The following is a 14,199-nucleotide window of genomic DNA, read 5'->3' on the forward strand; positions in this document are numbered from 1 at the left end:
CGCTGGAGACCTGGGAGGCATCCTGGCCTTTGCTTTCTCCATAGCTAATCACCTCATCTTCCTGTTTTTCCCTCCAGACTCCTTTTGGAATCCATTTCCCCAACCGCTACAACTGCCTGTGCCCTCCGGTCCTTCCCTTGTCTGCTCACAGCGGCTTACTTGTCTTCCTGCTTCAAGCCCACCCTCCACACAGCTACAAAGTCAGTTGCCCACATGGCTCCTCTGTTCTCTGTGCTAAGTCACCAAGTCCTGTCTGATTCTTTTTCGACCCCATGAATTGTAGCCTGTCAGGCTACTCTGTCCTTGGAATTTTCCAGGCAAGAGTACTGCAGTGGGTTGCCGTTTCCTTCTCCAGGGGATCTTCCTGACCCAGGGATCAAATCCATGTCTCCCACTTGGCAGGTGGATTCTTTACCACCAAGCCACCTTTATCCATTTATCCATCAGTGGACACAGATTGTTTTCACATCTTGGCCATGCCACAGTGAACACAGGAGCACATATATCTCTTCATGGCACTGATGTCATCTCCTTTGGGAATATATCCAGAAGGATTGCTGGATCACGTGGTGGTTCCATTTTTAATATTTTGAAAAACATACGTATCATTTTCCGTAGTGGCTGCACCATTTTGCATTCTCACCAACAGTGCACAAGGGTTCCATTTTCTCCACATCCTAAGACTTGTTAACTTTTATTATTTTCTTTGTTGATAATAACCATCCTAACAGGTACAAGTGTAATAACTCATTGCCTGTCACTACTTCTGATACCAGCTCCTTCCTGTCTTCTCTGTGTCTGTCTCTCAAACCAAAAGTCAATAAGGAAAAGCAGAACCTTAAATCAGGTCTAAGAAATATGCAAGAAGTTAGAAGGCTGCAGTGGCTTATGACAGTAAAGTTACATAAAAGGGGAAAGAGGTAACAACTGATCATTATCTGGAAGTCTTTTCAGCAGGCATCCATTTTTGTAGGGACACTGCTTTGTCCAAGAGCAAAGGAGGAGGTGGAACATCCCTTAATGTAGCACAATTACTGCAGTCAAGTCTGGGGACCGCTCAGTGGAGGCTCTAACACTATCACATCATTTCATTTTCCAAGAATAATTGTGCCTTGCTGGACCAGCCATGGTTGGCCGTGGTGATTTTCACTTTCATTTATGTTAACAGCCCTCTTCATGGAAAACTTCCTCCTTCATGAGACTCGTCCACAAAATGGTAGTGGCATTTTAGGTAACCCAATACATTCTCTCTACAAACAGAGGCCATGTTGCTCCCAACACGTGGCCTTGCTCCCTGGGTTCTTCTGGAATGTCTGTCAGTGGCACCAAACTTGGTTGTTTTACCACCTTCCTGGAGGGTGGTGTACAGGAGGGAGGAGCTGGGGTGAGCGAGGACTGTGACAGCGCCCTGGGCTGTGCAGCGGTGGGCGCGCCTGCCTGCTTCCTTCATTCTTGTCTCTCTTTCAGAGCCCAGCCGAAGAGCTCAGCAGCCAGCGGTGAAACCCTCTGTTCAAGAGCATGTTTGTTCATCCAAACATTGACTCAGAAGCTGCCATAGGTAGACCCTGAGCTGGGCACTGGAAATCCAAGAAGAAAGTAAAACATGAGACATGGTTCTGCCTTGAGGCGGGTGTAGACAGGTCAGGGCAGCGTGCCGTGTAGGAAGGGTCACCATGGAGCTCTGTGTGTTGCCATGGGAACACAGAGCGGGGCACCCACACTGCCCAGCAACAGAGGGCTGGTCTTCCTAGTAACACCCTAGCTGGGATGTGCCAGTTGGTGGAAAGGGCCAGGGGAGGGCAGCCCAGGTAGAGTGCAGACCTTCACTTTGGTCCAGAAATAAAAAGTGCTCAGTGGACTGCACACCAACCCTAAGCATCTTAGCAGCTAGACCCGGTGTCTGGGAAATGGGGAAGTCGGGTCCAGTGGCTGGGCTCTATTTGCAGTTGTAGGGGCCAGTGGGCAAAGGAAAGGGCCTGCAGAGAGAATTCAAAGTCAAGACTGAAACCTAAGGTTCAGTTCTCAAGCCTCCTTCTCTTTAGTGAACAAGCAAGACAGTTAAGAACACAGACCCGGAATCAGACAGGGCTCGTGTCCCGACTTCGCTGCAAGTTAGTTTCTCTGCCTTTAAAATGAGAATTATACGAGGGACTGTATACAGGGCTCTGGTGTGAAGGGACCACAAGGAATAGCACCATGACCTTGAGACTGACAGCAGCTGAGCCATAATTGCCCTTAGACCCTCAGTGATCAGGGAGGGAGGAAGCAGTTACCCCACCCAAGGGAGAGGCTGGTAGAGCCCCCTCCCTGGGAGCAGCACTGCCCTGGGCACAGGGGTGTAACCGGCCTGAGTCTCAGATGGAAGGGGCCAGGGCCTCACCCTGCCCTGACCTCCTCCTTCCTCCCTCATCTCCCCTGGGGTCCCCACTGGCTGACCCCCAGCAGATGTCAGAGAATTCTACCCTCAGCAACCCTCCATACAGGCCAGCCTCCCGGGGACGGAGCGGAGTGGAAGGTGGCTCTGAAGGTCCAGGAGTGGAGGGTGGCTCTGCAGGTCCAGGCAGGGTGTCAGACGCACCCCTCCTGGCGGAGTGAGGTTTAAGTGAGACAGTTGAGCAAAGCGCTTGGTGGGACTTTTGACCCCAAATAAGTGTTCGGCTGAGGCTACATTAGAACCCAGTGTGTGTGTAAGTGTGCCAGAGGAGATGAGACGACAGACTGAGTAGCAGAGGGAAGACAGGAGGGGTAAGCATGCTCCCTGGAAGGCCCTCCGAGGCTGGAATGGACGTGAGGAAAGAGCTGGTGGAGCCGGGTTGCTGGCACTGGGGGGAACCGTCTGTTGTGGACGAGTTCAGAAGTTATTCTGAACCGCGGGCTTTTTGGCCTAGAACAATTGGGAATGGCTTTATTGTCATTGAGAACCTATCAATCTGTAGATTATTTAGCTGGTTTGATATGTAAAACGTGAACACAGAGATGAAAATGAAACCTGCAAATGGGCAGGCCCAGGACTGTGGAAGTCAGCATCCTGTATATGGAGATAGAAACATCTCAGAGTTGTCATTTCTGCTAATTGAACCTGCCACACAAACCACTCATGAAATAGCCTCGCCTGGGAGCCCTGTGAAGTTTCTAGGTCTGAGGAATATTTTACAACCTCTCCTCGCCCTTCTGTTCTGTTTCAATCCCCGTGTTAAAATCTTTCATAATTTTAATTTAGTCCCCAAGCTCCATTCATTTCCTTTCTTTCCATTCTCAGTGAAAGTGAAAGTCGCTCAGTCGTGTCCGACTCTTTGCGACCCCATGGACTGTTCAGTCCATGGAATTTTCTAGGCCAGAATACTGGAGTGGGTAACCTTTCCTTCTCCAGGGGATCTTCCCAACCCAGGGATCGAACCCAGATCTCCCACATTGCAGGTGGATTCTTTACCAGCTGAGCCACCAGGGAAGCCCAAGAATCATGGAGTGGGTAGCCTATCCCTTCTCCATCTGATCTTCCTGACCCAGGAATCAAACTGGAGTCTCCTGCGTTGCAGGCGGATTCTTTACCAACTGAGCTATCAGGGAAGCCCTCCGTCCTCAGTACCGAAACACAAACAGTATTCTATACCTTCCCCTCCCCCAAAACAGCTAAAACCAAAAGAAATCGGATTACTTTAAGAAAATTGGCACATGAAGAATAAATCTTTCTTGAAATTTTCTTAAAGATTTTTTTCCCTTGAAAGCCGAACTGTAAAATAAAACACACTGTTGTTAACAAACAGAAACCTCACGTATCTACAATTTCGTTGTTTTCTAGGACAAACTAACATTTCGCTTTGTCTGCTTTTCCTAATATGCACATTTCATTTACCCTAAATCCTTGTTATGGGAAACATTTCTGCGTCCGTCTCTCAGCCCCAGGCTTTCCTGGGCAGTGAAATATGGGCTTCGTGGTTTCAGAAGCTCTGTCTCTCACTCATTTTGCCAAAAGCAGCAAATCTTTAAAAATGAAATTTTCCAGGCTCTTAGCCCCTAAACCAACCCTGTAGGGAGAGATGGTTTTGAATCTTATCGGCCCACAGAATGTCTCACAGCGTTTAAAAGTGTCGTCAGCCCTTCCCCTATACAGCAGAGGCAGTGAGGCTGTGCAGAGTGCAGGAGCGGCTGAAAAAATGTACTGAAAGCTGTGCTTTGGACCTTTATTAAATTTCTTACTTGCCGACAGCCTCAATCCCTCAAAGGCCTAGAACCTGTTGATGCCTGTTCGCTTGTTCACATTAAACTGGTCTCTGGGCCGTAGCTGTGCTTTGAACAACACTGGACTGCGTGGGAAGATTCCGGGCTCGTCTGGGGGCAGGACTCTCTCACGGTGGCTGCTGCCGCCCTGGGGGTTGTCTCAGGCCCCGAACCAAGTTCTGTGCCATCCAGCTTTTTGCCCGGCCTTCTGGAATCCAGCCTTGCCCTCTGCTTTGTCCATCACAGTCACAGCCTAAATCTCACCCCTTTCCGATGTCCAGACCCAACCAGGGCCTGCCCCTGTCTACTCCATCCCCCCCCGCCGCCGCCACCGGTCCGCCCCAGGCCTCAAGCATGGACCAGATCTTTCCCTTGGCCTCCCAGCCAGTCAAGGGCTTCACAGGTGGCTCTAGCAGTAAAGAACCCACCTGCCAATGCAGGAGATGCCGGAGACAAGGGTTCGATCCCTGGGTCAGGAAGATCTCCTGGGGAGGCCATGGCAACCCACTCCAGTATTCTTGCCTGGAGAATCCCATGGACAGAGGAGCCTGGCGGGCTATATTCCATGGGGTCGCAAAGAGTCTAATGTGACCACAAAGAGTCTAACGTGACTGAAGCAACTTAGAATGCACGCACGCAGACCCAGCCAAACAAATCGGGAGAAGGAGGCACAGAGCCACAGCGTCTTAAAGCCAGCAAGAATGTTAGGAATTTTCCAATCTGGCCTCTTTGTGTTTAGATGAGGACATCTTGGTCCAGAAAATGTATCACTGGCCTATTAGTGGTGAAGGTCACGTCAGAGCTGGTAGCAGACCTGGGAGGGAGAACCCACAGTTTCATGGCACGAGTTGCATTAGGGATATTTAATAAAAATTCCCTATTGTGACTGTCAGTACCTCCAGAACTAGAAGTTTTCTCCACCAACATCCTAAATGATTTTTTTTTTGACTGCCTGCCCCTCATAACTTGTGGGATCTTAGTTCCCTGATCAGAAATGGAACCCAGGCCCACTGCAGTGAAAGCTCCAAGTCCTAACCACTGGACCTCCAGGGAATTCCCAGATTATCTTTGAAAATTCAACTTTAAGGGTTCGTTGATAAAAAGGTCATGGTATTATAACTTATGTCAACTTCTGCTTATTGCATGTTAATGGGAGAAACTGTAACCATTCAGATACCCAGGTTGGGTGTGGTAGGGTAAAACTGTGCATTTTGGGGCCACTTACGGCAACTTGGTTCCTCAGGTTTGTAAAATTTCCCTTTTTTGCTCTGATTAAATCAAGTGAACCTGGAAGGGTTCTAAAATGTATTTGTTGTTATTTTAGTCCCTAAGTCATGTCCAACTCTTTTGCAGTCCCGTGGACTGTAGCCCACCAGGCTCTTCTGTCCATGAGATTTCCAGGCAAGAATACTGGAGTGGGTTGCCATACCCTCCTCCAAGGGACGTTTCCAACCCAGGAATCGAACCTGCATCTCCTGCATTGAAGGCAGATTCTTTACTGCTGAGTCACCAGGGAAGCTCTCTATGGAGTACACGAAACATACATTCTGTTTGTTTCCTTAACCTGTCTTCTACTGGGGATGATATCACGGGGAGTAAGATCAGTAACATTTAAGATGAACTCGGTGTACATGTTCACCCCCTGTCACCACCTGGGTTAACCCTTTTTGCTGCCTGTGAAATCAGTTTTACTTCTGCACCACGTGAACCCACGGAAGGTTCGGATTCTTGGCTGAGATTGTGTCTGCAGCACATGCTATGCAGGTAGCTCCACTCGAGCGAAGACAGCTCTTCCTCCTGGCAGGACATCGAGCCACAGCCAGTTCAGATCCTCACGCCTTCTTGTCTTCCAGGCTCTGCGGCTACCCTCCTTTCTATGACGAAAACGACTCCAAGCTCTTTGAGCAGATCCTCAAGGCGGAATATGAGTTCGACTCCCCCTACTGGGATGACATCTCCGACTCGGGTAGGTCTCATGGCTTGGGAACCCCCATGCCCTGACCACCTGCATCTCCGACAGGCCCTGGGGGCTCAGAATGGTCCTGAGCTACACACTTTGAATTGACTTGTGATGCGAGGAGAGGCTTGGGCCACGTGTCCTGAGCCAGACTGGGGGCAGGGACTCACTCCTCCACTGCTCGGCCATACCCTGCTCTGGGTGCTCTGGACGGAGACAGTGTTTGTTGTTGTTTACCCACTCAGTCATGTCCGACTCTTCGCAACCCCATGGACCGCAGCATGCCAGGCTTCCCTGTCCTTCACCACCTTCCGGAGTTTACGCAAACTCATAAACTCCAGGAGACGGTGTTAGCTCGTGTTTATTGAGCGCTTACTGTGTGCTAAGAACCGTAAGCTCCAGATGTGTGCTAGCTCACCCAGTCCTCAGGACAGGACAACCTGTCAGGTGGGGAGTCCTATTAGCCCCATTTGACAGATAAGGAAACTGAAGGTGAAATAACCTGACTGAAGCCACATAGGTAGTAAGTGAAAGAGCTGGGGTTTGAACCCATGCCTTCAAGCCAGAGCCCTCATCTCAGCTACTGTGCCACAGGAAGCATTCTCAGGGAAGTTCACTATTTCTCCCTTGGAGAAAAATCAAACGCAAGGCCCACAAGAGCAGATCAAATGTCTCTAACCTCACCTTCCTTCCTAACAGATGAGGGAGGGTGGTGACACTACTCCCCCCACTCTGGCAGGTGGTATAAGAATCAAATGAAATAATGAACCACCTACTCAAATATCACATTGTATTATTTGCATTGTTTCCTCCTAACTGGAAATGCCCTACTTTCTTCCTTAGTCTTCTAAAACCTGGGATGGGACTGTGGTTTTCCAAGGCTTTCAAGAAAGAGCTGCATGGGGACTAGTTTACTTCTGAGCTGGGAAGGACACAGCTGTCCCCCAGAAGTCCTGTGGGTAGTGAGCTGCTGGGCCCACGAGGTGACAGACTTCCCCCCCTGGCACATGTCACCTCCCGGTTCTGGGACCCAGCCCCTCCCCCACCCCATGCTCTCAGGGCCCTGCTCTGGCTCACACCCACTCCTGGGCCTCCAAGCAGTTCCTCCTCCCCACCAGGGCACCCTTCCTGCTCGCTGTTTGTCATCATCCACGGGGGCTGCAGGGGGCGCTTCCAGCAGGCTGTGTGTCCACAGCCTTGGCCCAAGCCCTGGGGAGCCTGGTGGGTGCTTGGGTGATTTTGTTGAATCAGTGATGTCTTCACATGAAGAAGACGTCAACGAAACAGCTTCCTGAGGCAGTGGTGAGCTGAGTGAGAGGCACCTGGTGACAAAGATTGTTCGTCTCTTCCCTGGACCACAGGTGCCACTAGCTGCCTGCCAGCAGGAAGGGACTCAGGGCCAGGAAGGAGGGTCCCAGGCCACGCTCAGCTGCCTCCTCGTTCACTGCATCACCACTCAGAACCTCAGATCTCTGCTTCTCTTTTCCCCAAATGCTGGTACCGCCTGCCTTTTGTCCCAGCTCCCTAGTGGCTGTGGAAGGCTGGTCTCATATTTGTCATGGTACCCTTGATACTCCCAAAGACTCACTGGTATCTTACTGTCATATCTCAGGCCACACACTGATTCCTCTCCTTACTCCTTCTTTTTGAACAGCAAAAGACTTCATTCGGAACCTGATGGAGAAAGATCCGAATAAAAGATACACGTGCGAGCAGGCAGCTCGGCACCCATGGTAAGAATATCACCCACTCGAGGAGCCAGTCGGCTGGGTCTCCACTGCGAAAACCACGGGTGAGGCTTGGCGTCCCATCTGGCCAGCGGCTTTCTCCCTTTCCCCAAGCCAGCCTTGGAGGACATGGTCTCTGAAGGCACTGATGACAGATGCACAAGAAAGAGCTGTAGCTTTTTCACTTCATGTGAAATATTTTAGGCTCGTTTTTATTGAAGGTAATCCCCCAAGGAGGCTTTAAGAGCGGAGTTTTACTCCTTGAGCTTATTACTCAGCCAGTAAGTGGATTGAGGTTATATGTTCTTTTTCTTTTAAGATGCTTTTCAAGTTAGTGTTTCTTTGCCTCCAGGGGGATGAACTGATAGTTTACGACATCCTGGACCACATTTCCTGCAGTGCCCGGAAGCCACCTTGTTTCTGTGCCACTTACTAGGGTTGAACCCAGTGACTTTGGGTTTATACTTCTCTGAGCCTTAATTTTCTCATCTTTCAAGTGAGGATGATGATACCTAGTTTTGGGGGTCGATGTAAGCGATGTCTGAGATCACGTGCACAAATAGAAGGTTTAGCACATCTGGCACGTAGCAAATGCGTCATTAAGCTCTTATTAAAGCACCATGAGCCTCCTTTTTTAGACAAAGACCAGGAGTAGTAAAATAGCCAGTACAATGTGCAGACCGTTGATGTTGGCAGAGGGGCAAAGCAGGGCTGAGAATCAAGCGGGACTTCACAGAGATGCCTGCCTTGTGCTATGAAAAGGCTGTCATCAGGCCACCTAGGGTGGGGCAGGGATTCCAGGCTGCGTGAGCCTCCTGGGCCAGGCCTGGGGGCTTACACTGTATACCCGCCCATGAAGCTGCAGCGTTTGGTGAGAGTGGACAGGGGGAGAACTGAGAGACGAGACTGGAAAGGAGAGACCCAGCAGGTTCTGGCGTGAGCTCCAGCTGGGCCTGGTGGACCCCAGTCCTGGATTTGGGCTGTGCTGTGTGAGCCAGCTCCTTAACCTTTGGGCCCCACCTGTGGCTCTGAGATGGGAAATAACAGTGGTATGTATCCTAGAGGGATTTTCAAGGGAGCAAATGAGATAATCCATGTGAAGAAGAGTACCTAATAATCTCCAATCTATTGGAATTCTTTTGCTTTGGAGCAATGGGGACCCCAGACAGGTTTTAAGCTGAGTGATCAAATTTGCATTTTCAAAACCTCAGCCTGGCAGCAAGATTGGGGACTAGGCATGGGAGGTACCAGGAGGGGCAGAGAAGTCATGTGGAGAGGGCTGGCCCCAGGAGGGTGGTGGTGGTCTACCCAGTGTCCCAGGAATGAAGGGAGGGGGCGGAGACAGGCTGGGGGTGGGGAAGCTATGAGTCCCTGGCTAACCTGTGGAAGCGGTGAGGTTATTCCAGATTGTCCAGTTCAAGTGGCTGGGAAGATACTGTGTTAGGGGAACAGGCGGGCTGGAGTGAAAGAGAACGAGGAGGGTGCTGTGTCGTCTTGATGCAGATCTGTTCTGGTGGGTGCTCTGCAGAATGAGTCTGGAGCTCAGGAAAGAGGTCAAGTCTGAGATGACTTCGGGGTCATCAGCCTGGGTCACATTGAGAGGTATTGGCATGTGAGCTACACAAATAAATGCCTCCTTACTTCAGAGGTGGGTTTTTTTCCCCCATGTTTTATCATTCTTACTGCGCATTTCAGAATTCCCAGAAGGTCAAGTGTCAGAAAATGGTAAAGACAAATGGTTTGACTCAGGCATTCTGGAAACACCCTGCTTGCCTGCATTTACGATATACCTGTTTCTCGTATGTAAAGCTGCCCAGGCAACCTGAAAACACGGGTTCAGCTGAGAGCTTGCAGGATGTGAGACATGGCCTTACCAGCATCCCCATTCTGGAGACCGTGGTCCCAGTACATGGCTGACACCTGGAGAGCATCATCTCTCACTCTGCACTTGCTCTTCCAACTGAGCCAAGGCTGGTTGGCTTGGCTAGGGCAGGGCCTCCCCTCAAAACAGACCCCTCCAGGCAGGACAGGGCTCCTCTCCAAGCTGTCCTTGCAGAGGGCAGTCAGCCCATCTCAGCATATGTTCCCCAGCCCCGCACGGGAGACCTCGCCTTCCTCTGGGTGATGGATGGTCGGGAGCCAACCGACTGCTGGCTGATGGCCAAAGAGCAGGCAATGGCAGGATGTCCCAGTGACAGGGAAGCACCTTGATGAGGTTTGTTTACCTCATTTGGATTGTTCTGAGTCTCTGCCTCCAGTTTCAGTGACAAGCAAACCACAGAGATGATCCTGGGGGTCAGCAGGTGACCTCAGGTGACCCCAGGTGACACTCAGCCAGTCCCCATGGCAACAGCAGTTGGCCCTCCCCGGGGGACGTTGTTGTGTTGGCCCAGCCAGGGGACATCTGAAGCCCTCTCCTCAGTGTTCATGGAGACCCCTCCCCTCCCCGGGGCTTCGAGCCACGGAGCTGCAGTAACCACAGGAACTGGGAAGGATCCCAGGGGTCTGGGAGACACACTAGGCATCACCAAGCCTGTCTTGAGCAAGTGGTTAGAAAAACGCACAATCAGAGCTGTGTAGGTACTAATAGAACAGACTGTGTTGTTGTTATTTTTTAATTGCTAGGTTGTGTCTGACTCCTTTGCAACTCCATGGACTGTAGCCCGCCAGGCTCCTCTGTCCATGGGATTTCTCAGGCAAGAATACTGGAGCGGGTTGCATTTCCTTCTCCAGGGGATCTTCCCAACCCAAGGATTGAACCTGTGTCTCCTGCACTGGCAGGTGGATTCTTTATCATTGAACCACCTGCGAAGCCCAGAATAGACGTATACAAAATATCAAAGCACCAAAAGGTGAGGAGAGGAATTTGATGATCTGTGTGTGGAGAGAAAGAGCCAGACAGACCTGACAGAGCGTGATTGGTGTAAAATGGCATCTCCGTTGTTAGTCTAGAGGCAAAAACTGGGAAGCAAGAGAGAGTCAGAGACCTGGATGAAATAGAGGTGCCTGTAGCTTTTCATGTGTGTACAGAATCATCAGGAAATTCTTCTGTATCTGAGGTGTTGTTCAGTTTCTAGGACAATCAAGGTGACGTCCCAGGTCTCTTCTAGATTCTGTGCCTCTGGTTTTGCTGGTGAACGATACTGAAGCTGGGAGCGCTGAGCATTCCATGTTATCCTTGGGAACTTCCTGGCTGCTGGGAGTGATGCCTGTTTGAGGAAGGTGGTGAGCTGTCATGAGCCGAGGTGGCTTCATCTCCAAGCCAGGTGTTTAACAGGGGTCTCTGGGCCGCTGTCTGTCCTGCTGGGTCCTTCGCCAGTGGCAGCACGCCTGGGCATTTTGGGAAGTGAGTATAGGACTTTACTAGAACAACTGAAGGTTTGCATTTTCCTCCCCTCTCTGCTGTGCTCACCCACAGGGAAGGGCGTCTCCCTGACACCCCCACCCGCCCTGTTTGGTTTGGAGGGGACTCTGCCTTGTAGCAGTGCTCAGTCCGAGGAGTTCTATCTTTCCGGCCACTTCTTCCCCGGGTTTCCAAGAAAGAGCTGGCCACCGACAGTTGGAATTGGTGTTCTTTTCTGAAGATGTAGCTGTTACAAGAGGTGCAGTAGGAAGCACATGAGTCCTCCAGGAGAAGAGGCTTCATAACATGTCTGCTTCCTCGGGTTTGCTCATTCAGATATTTCTCTTCACTGATGTGTGTCGGGGGAAAGGGGGCTATTGACAGTTGTTGGAAACGGAAACCTAGAGCCTCCCTGGTGGCTGAAATGGTAAAAAATCCACCTGCAATGCAGGAGACCTGGGTTCAATCCCTGGGTCGGGAAGATCCCCTGGAGAAGGGAATGGCAACCCACTCTAGTATTCTTGCCTGGAGAATCCCATGGACGGAGCAGCCTGGCAGGCCACAGTCCATGGGGACTGTATTTCACTGAAAAAAAAAGGCAGAAAAGGAAATGGAAACCTCACTGACTTTGGTTCATTTCTGAGCATCATCTGAGCTGTGTATTTTCAGCCCTGCTGGGAAAACTAGAGGAGTCTTTTGAGGGGGTCTTGCGCTGAGCTGGGATATAAGACTGTATTCTAATCTTAGATCCAGCCTGACACAGACTTCCCTTCCAGAGTGCACCAGCCATGTTTTCAGTTCTAACGGGAAAGGCTGGTGGTGGGAAGGTGTATTTTATACAGTAGTGGTTTCTTCCTTTCATGTCCTGAAGTGAATGCACTCAGCAGTCTGTGTCCAGGCTGGCCTGTGTCCCAGGTCATCTAAATCTGGGACCTGGCCGACTCCCTCACCCACAGGTCACCTTCCAGCCAGAAAGGATGGTCAGTGTCCCTGGCATCTGTCTACCCCTTAACTTTTCTGAAATCCAAGAAATTATTTCTGAAGCATCAGAAGTCAGCTTAGAATTGAATAGTTTGGTGCTAAAAGAAAGGGAAGATGGATGGATGGATTCAAGCCCAGAAAAGACAGAGCAAAACACAGTTTCCTGTGAGATTGCCAGAGAATGGGGGTGGGGGTCGAATGTGAGGGTGGTATTGAGGTTAAGGATGTGAGGGAGAAGAATGGGCTGGAGAGACCCCCAGGTCATCGGTGAGACTGGAGACTGCAAGCCCAGAGAAAAGAGGGAGGCGTAAGAGCAGATTGGAGGACCCGGCGGGGAGGAGGGAAGTGGAGAAGAAAGGAAAAAGAGGTGTGACAAACCAGAGGGAGGAAGTAATAGGATGAGGGGGGACTCCGAGGGTAGGAGGTAAAGACTAAGCCTGCCTTTCTTCCCTGTAATAGAAAGCTAAGGTTAAGCAGGAACGACATCAAGATTGCCCAGTGATGTCAGGGACCCAGTGAGGGATGTAGGGGGCCGTGGTCCTTGCAGTTCTGAGGACGTCTCAAAGAAATGCAGGAGAAGGTGTGCCAGTCAGGGCTGAGCTGAGACTGGGGTCCCTGTCACCGAGCACAGAGTGGATAAGGGGCCCCGAGGGTGGGAGTAAGAGTAGTACGTGGCGGAACTTAGCTTAGCCGGGATAGAGTCAAAATGGAGCGGTGGACCCAGGGCGGTGAGTGGTCCATGGACCAGAGGCTCTGGAGATGCCAGGGAGAGGGGCCAGTGGGAGGAAGCTGGGAGATCAGACCAGGTGGCGGACTTGCTTACAACCTCAGGGGTGAGGCCTAGCAGGTAGAAAGCTGAGGGAAAGGGAGGGGAGCTGAGCTCAGGTTGTGTAGTCCTTGTGGACTCTGATGTTGCGGGAATGGGGGTGACAAAGGGAGAAGGGGTAGCCAGGCAGAGCAGTCTACCATGAAGGTGCTGCCCAAGCCTGGAGGGGTGCAGAGAGGAGGTGGGTCGGGGCTCAGAGTGCGGTGGTGGTGGACTGTGAACATTCCAACCAGAGCTGTGAGGGTACAGGCCACCCCCTTAGCAAACCTGGGGAAGGGGACAGGACATGGCTTTGCCAAGAAAATATGGGACCCTGTGTCAGAGCCCACAGCCCCCCTGCCACCCTGCCACCTACAAAACCCTTTTGAAGAAGTATCTTTGCCTTGGTTTCAGGATCGCTGGTGACACAGCCCTCAGCAAAAACATCCACGAGTCGGTCAGCGCCCAGATCCGGAAGAACTTCGCCAAAAGCAAGTGGAGAGTAAGTCCTTATTTCCTGCATTCCCAGTGAATTTGATCACTCAGACCTGCCCTATGGCTGGAGGGCTGCTTCTTTCTAAAGCTTGTTCTCACCCAGGAGGTCTGATGAAAATTCCCAGAACCTCACCCAAATAATGGTGCTGATGTTAAGTAGTAAAGATTAAAACTTGAAGAGAGCATCATGGTGTGAGAAGGATAAAGTGTATGATTTAATATCTTCCTTCTGTGGTCCAGAAATAGCAATATTGCTGCCTCTTCCTCATTTGCAGTTTCCGAAGAAATCCCTGTTGTCTTCCTTCACTTTGCTGGAACTTTGAGGAATTGACTCTTATTAAAGTGATATAAAAATGGAAATGGAAACAGGAAATCTCAATTGAACTTATCGCTACATTCCAGTAAAAATGTGATGGACTTAAACCATTAGCCTGTGTCCTCATAAGCATGGGTAATTAAGAGCTGGCTATTTTTCCATGCAAGCCAACAAGTAGACACTATGCAGATAATAATTCCACTGACCTACTTTATTTACAGGAAATGCTGTTATTTAGGACAAAAACACAAATAATCAGAAAATGAAAACTCTTAAAAATAAGATTTTAAGGTACTGCATTATTACAATATGCTTTTTATTTTAGAAGTCACTTCTAAATTATGGAGAGAATTGGTT

At 50.4% G+C, this 14,199-nt stretch overlaps 1 protein-coding gene across 7 annotated transcripts in view; it reads left to right on the forward strand.

Moving 5' to 3' along the window:
- Window positions 1-14,199, forward strand: part of CAMK1D (calcium/calmodulin dependent protein kinase ID) — a 496,165-nt gene that overhangs the window by 473,608 nt on the left and 8,358 nt on the right. For all 7 annotated transcript variants that reach the window (XM_081554101.1, XM_081554100.1, XM_081554105.1 and 4 more), the window contains 3 exons: window positions 6,072-6,184; window positions 7,830-7,908; window positions 13,446-13,533. In XM_081554101.1, coding sequence (XP_081410227.1) covers window positions 6,072-6,184; window positions 7,830-7,908; window positions 13,446-13,533 — 280 coding nt within the window. The remainder of the gene's footprint in view (window positions 1-6,071; window positions 6,185-7,829; window positions 7,909-13,445; window positions 13,534-14,199) is intronic.

This window comes from Giraffa tippelskirchi, chromosome 13 (assembly GCF_054371585.1).
Source record: "Giraffa tippelskirchi isolate mGirTip1 chromosome 13, T2T-mGirTip1v1.2.pri, whole genome shotgun sequence".
Lineage (NCBI taxonomy): Eukaryota > Metazoa > Chordata > Mammalia > Artiodactyla > Giraffidae > Giraffa > Giraffa tippelskirchi.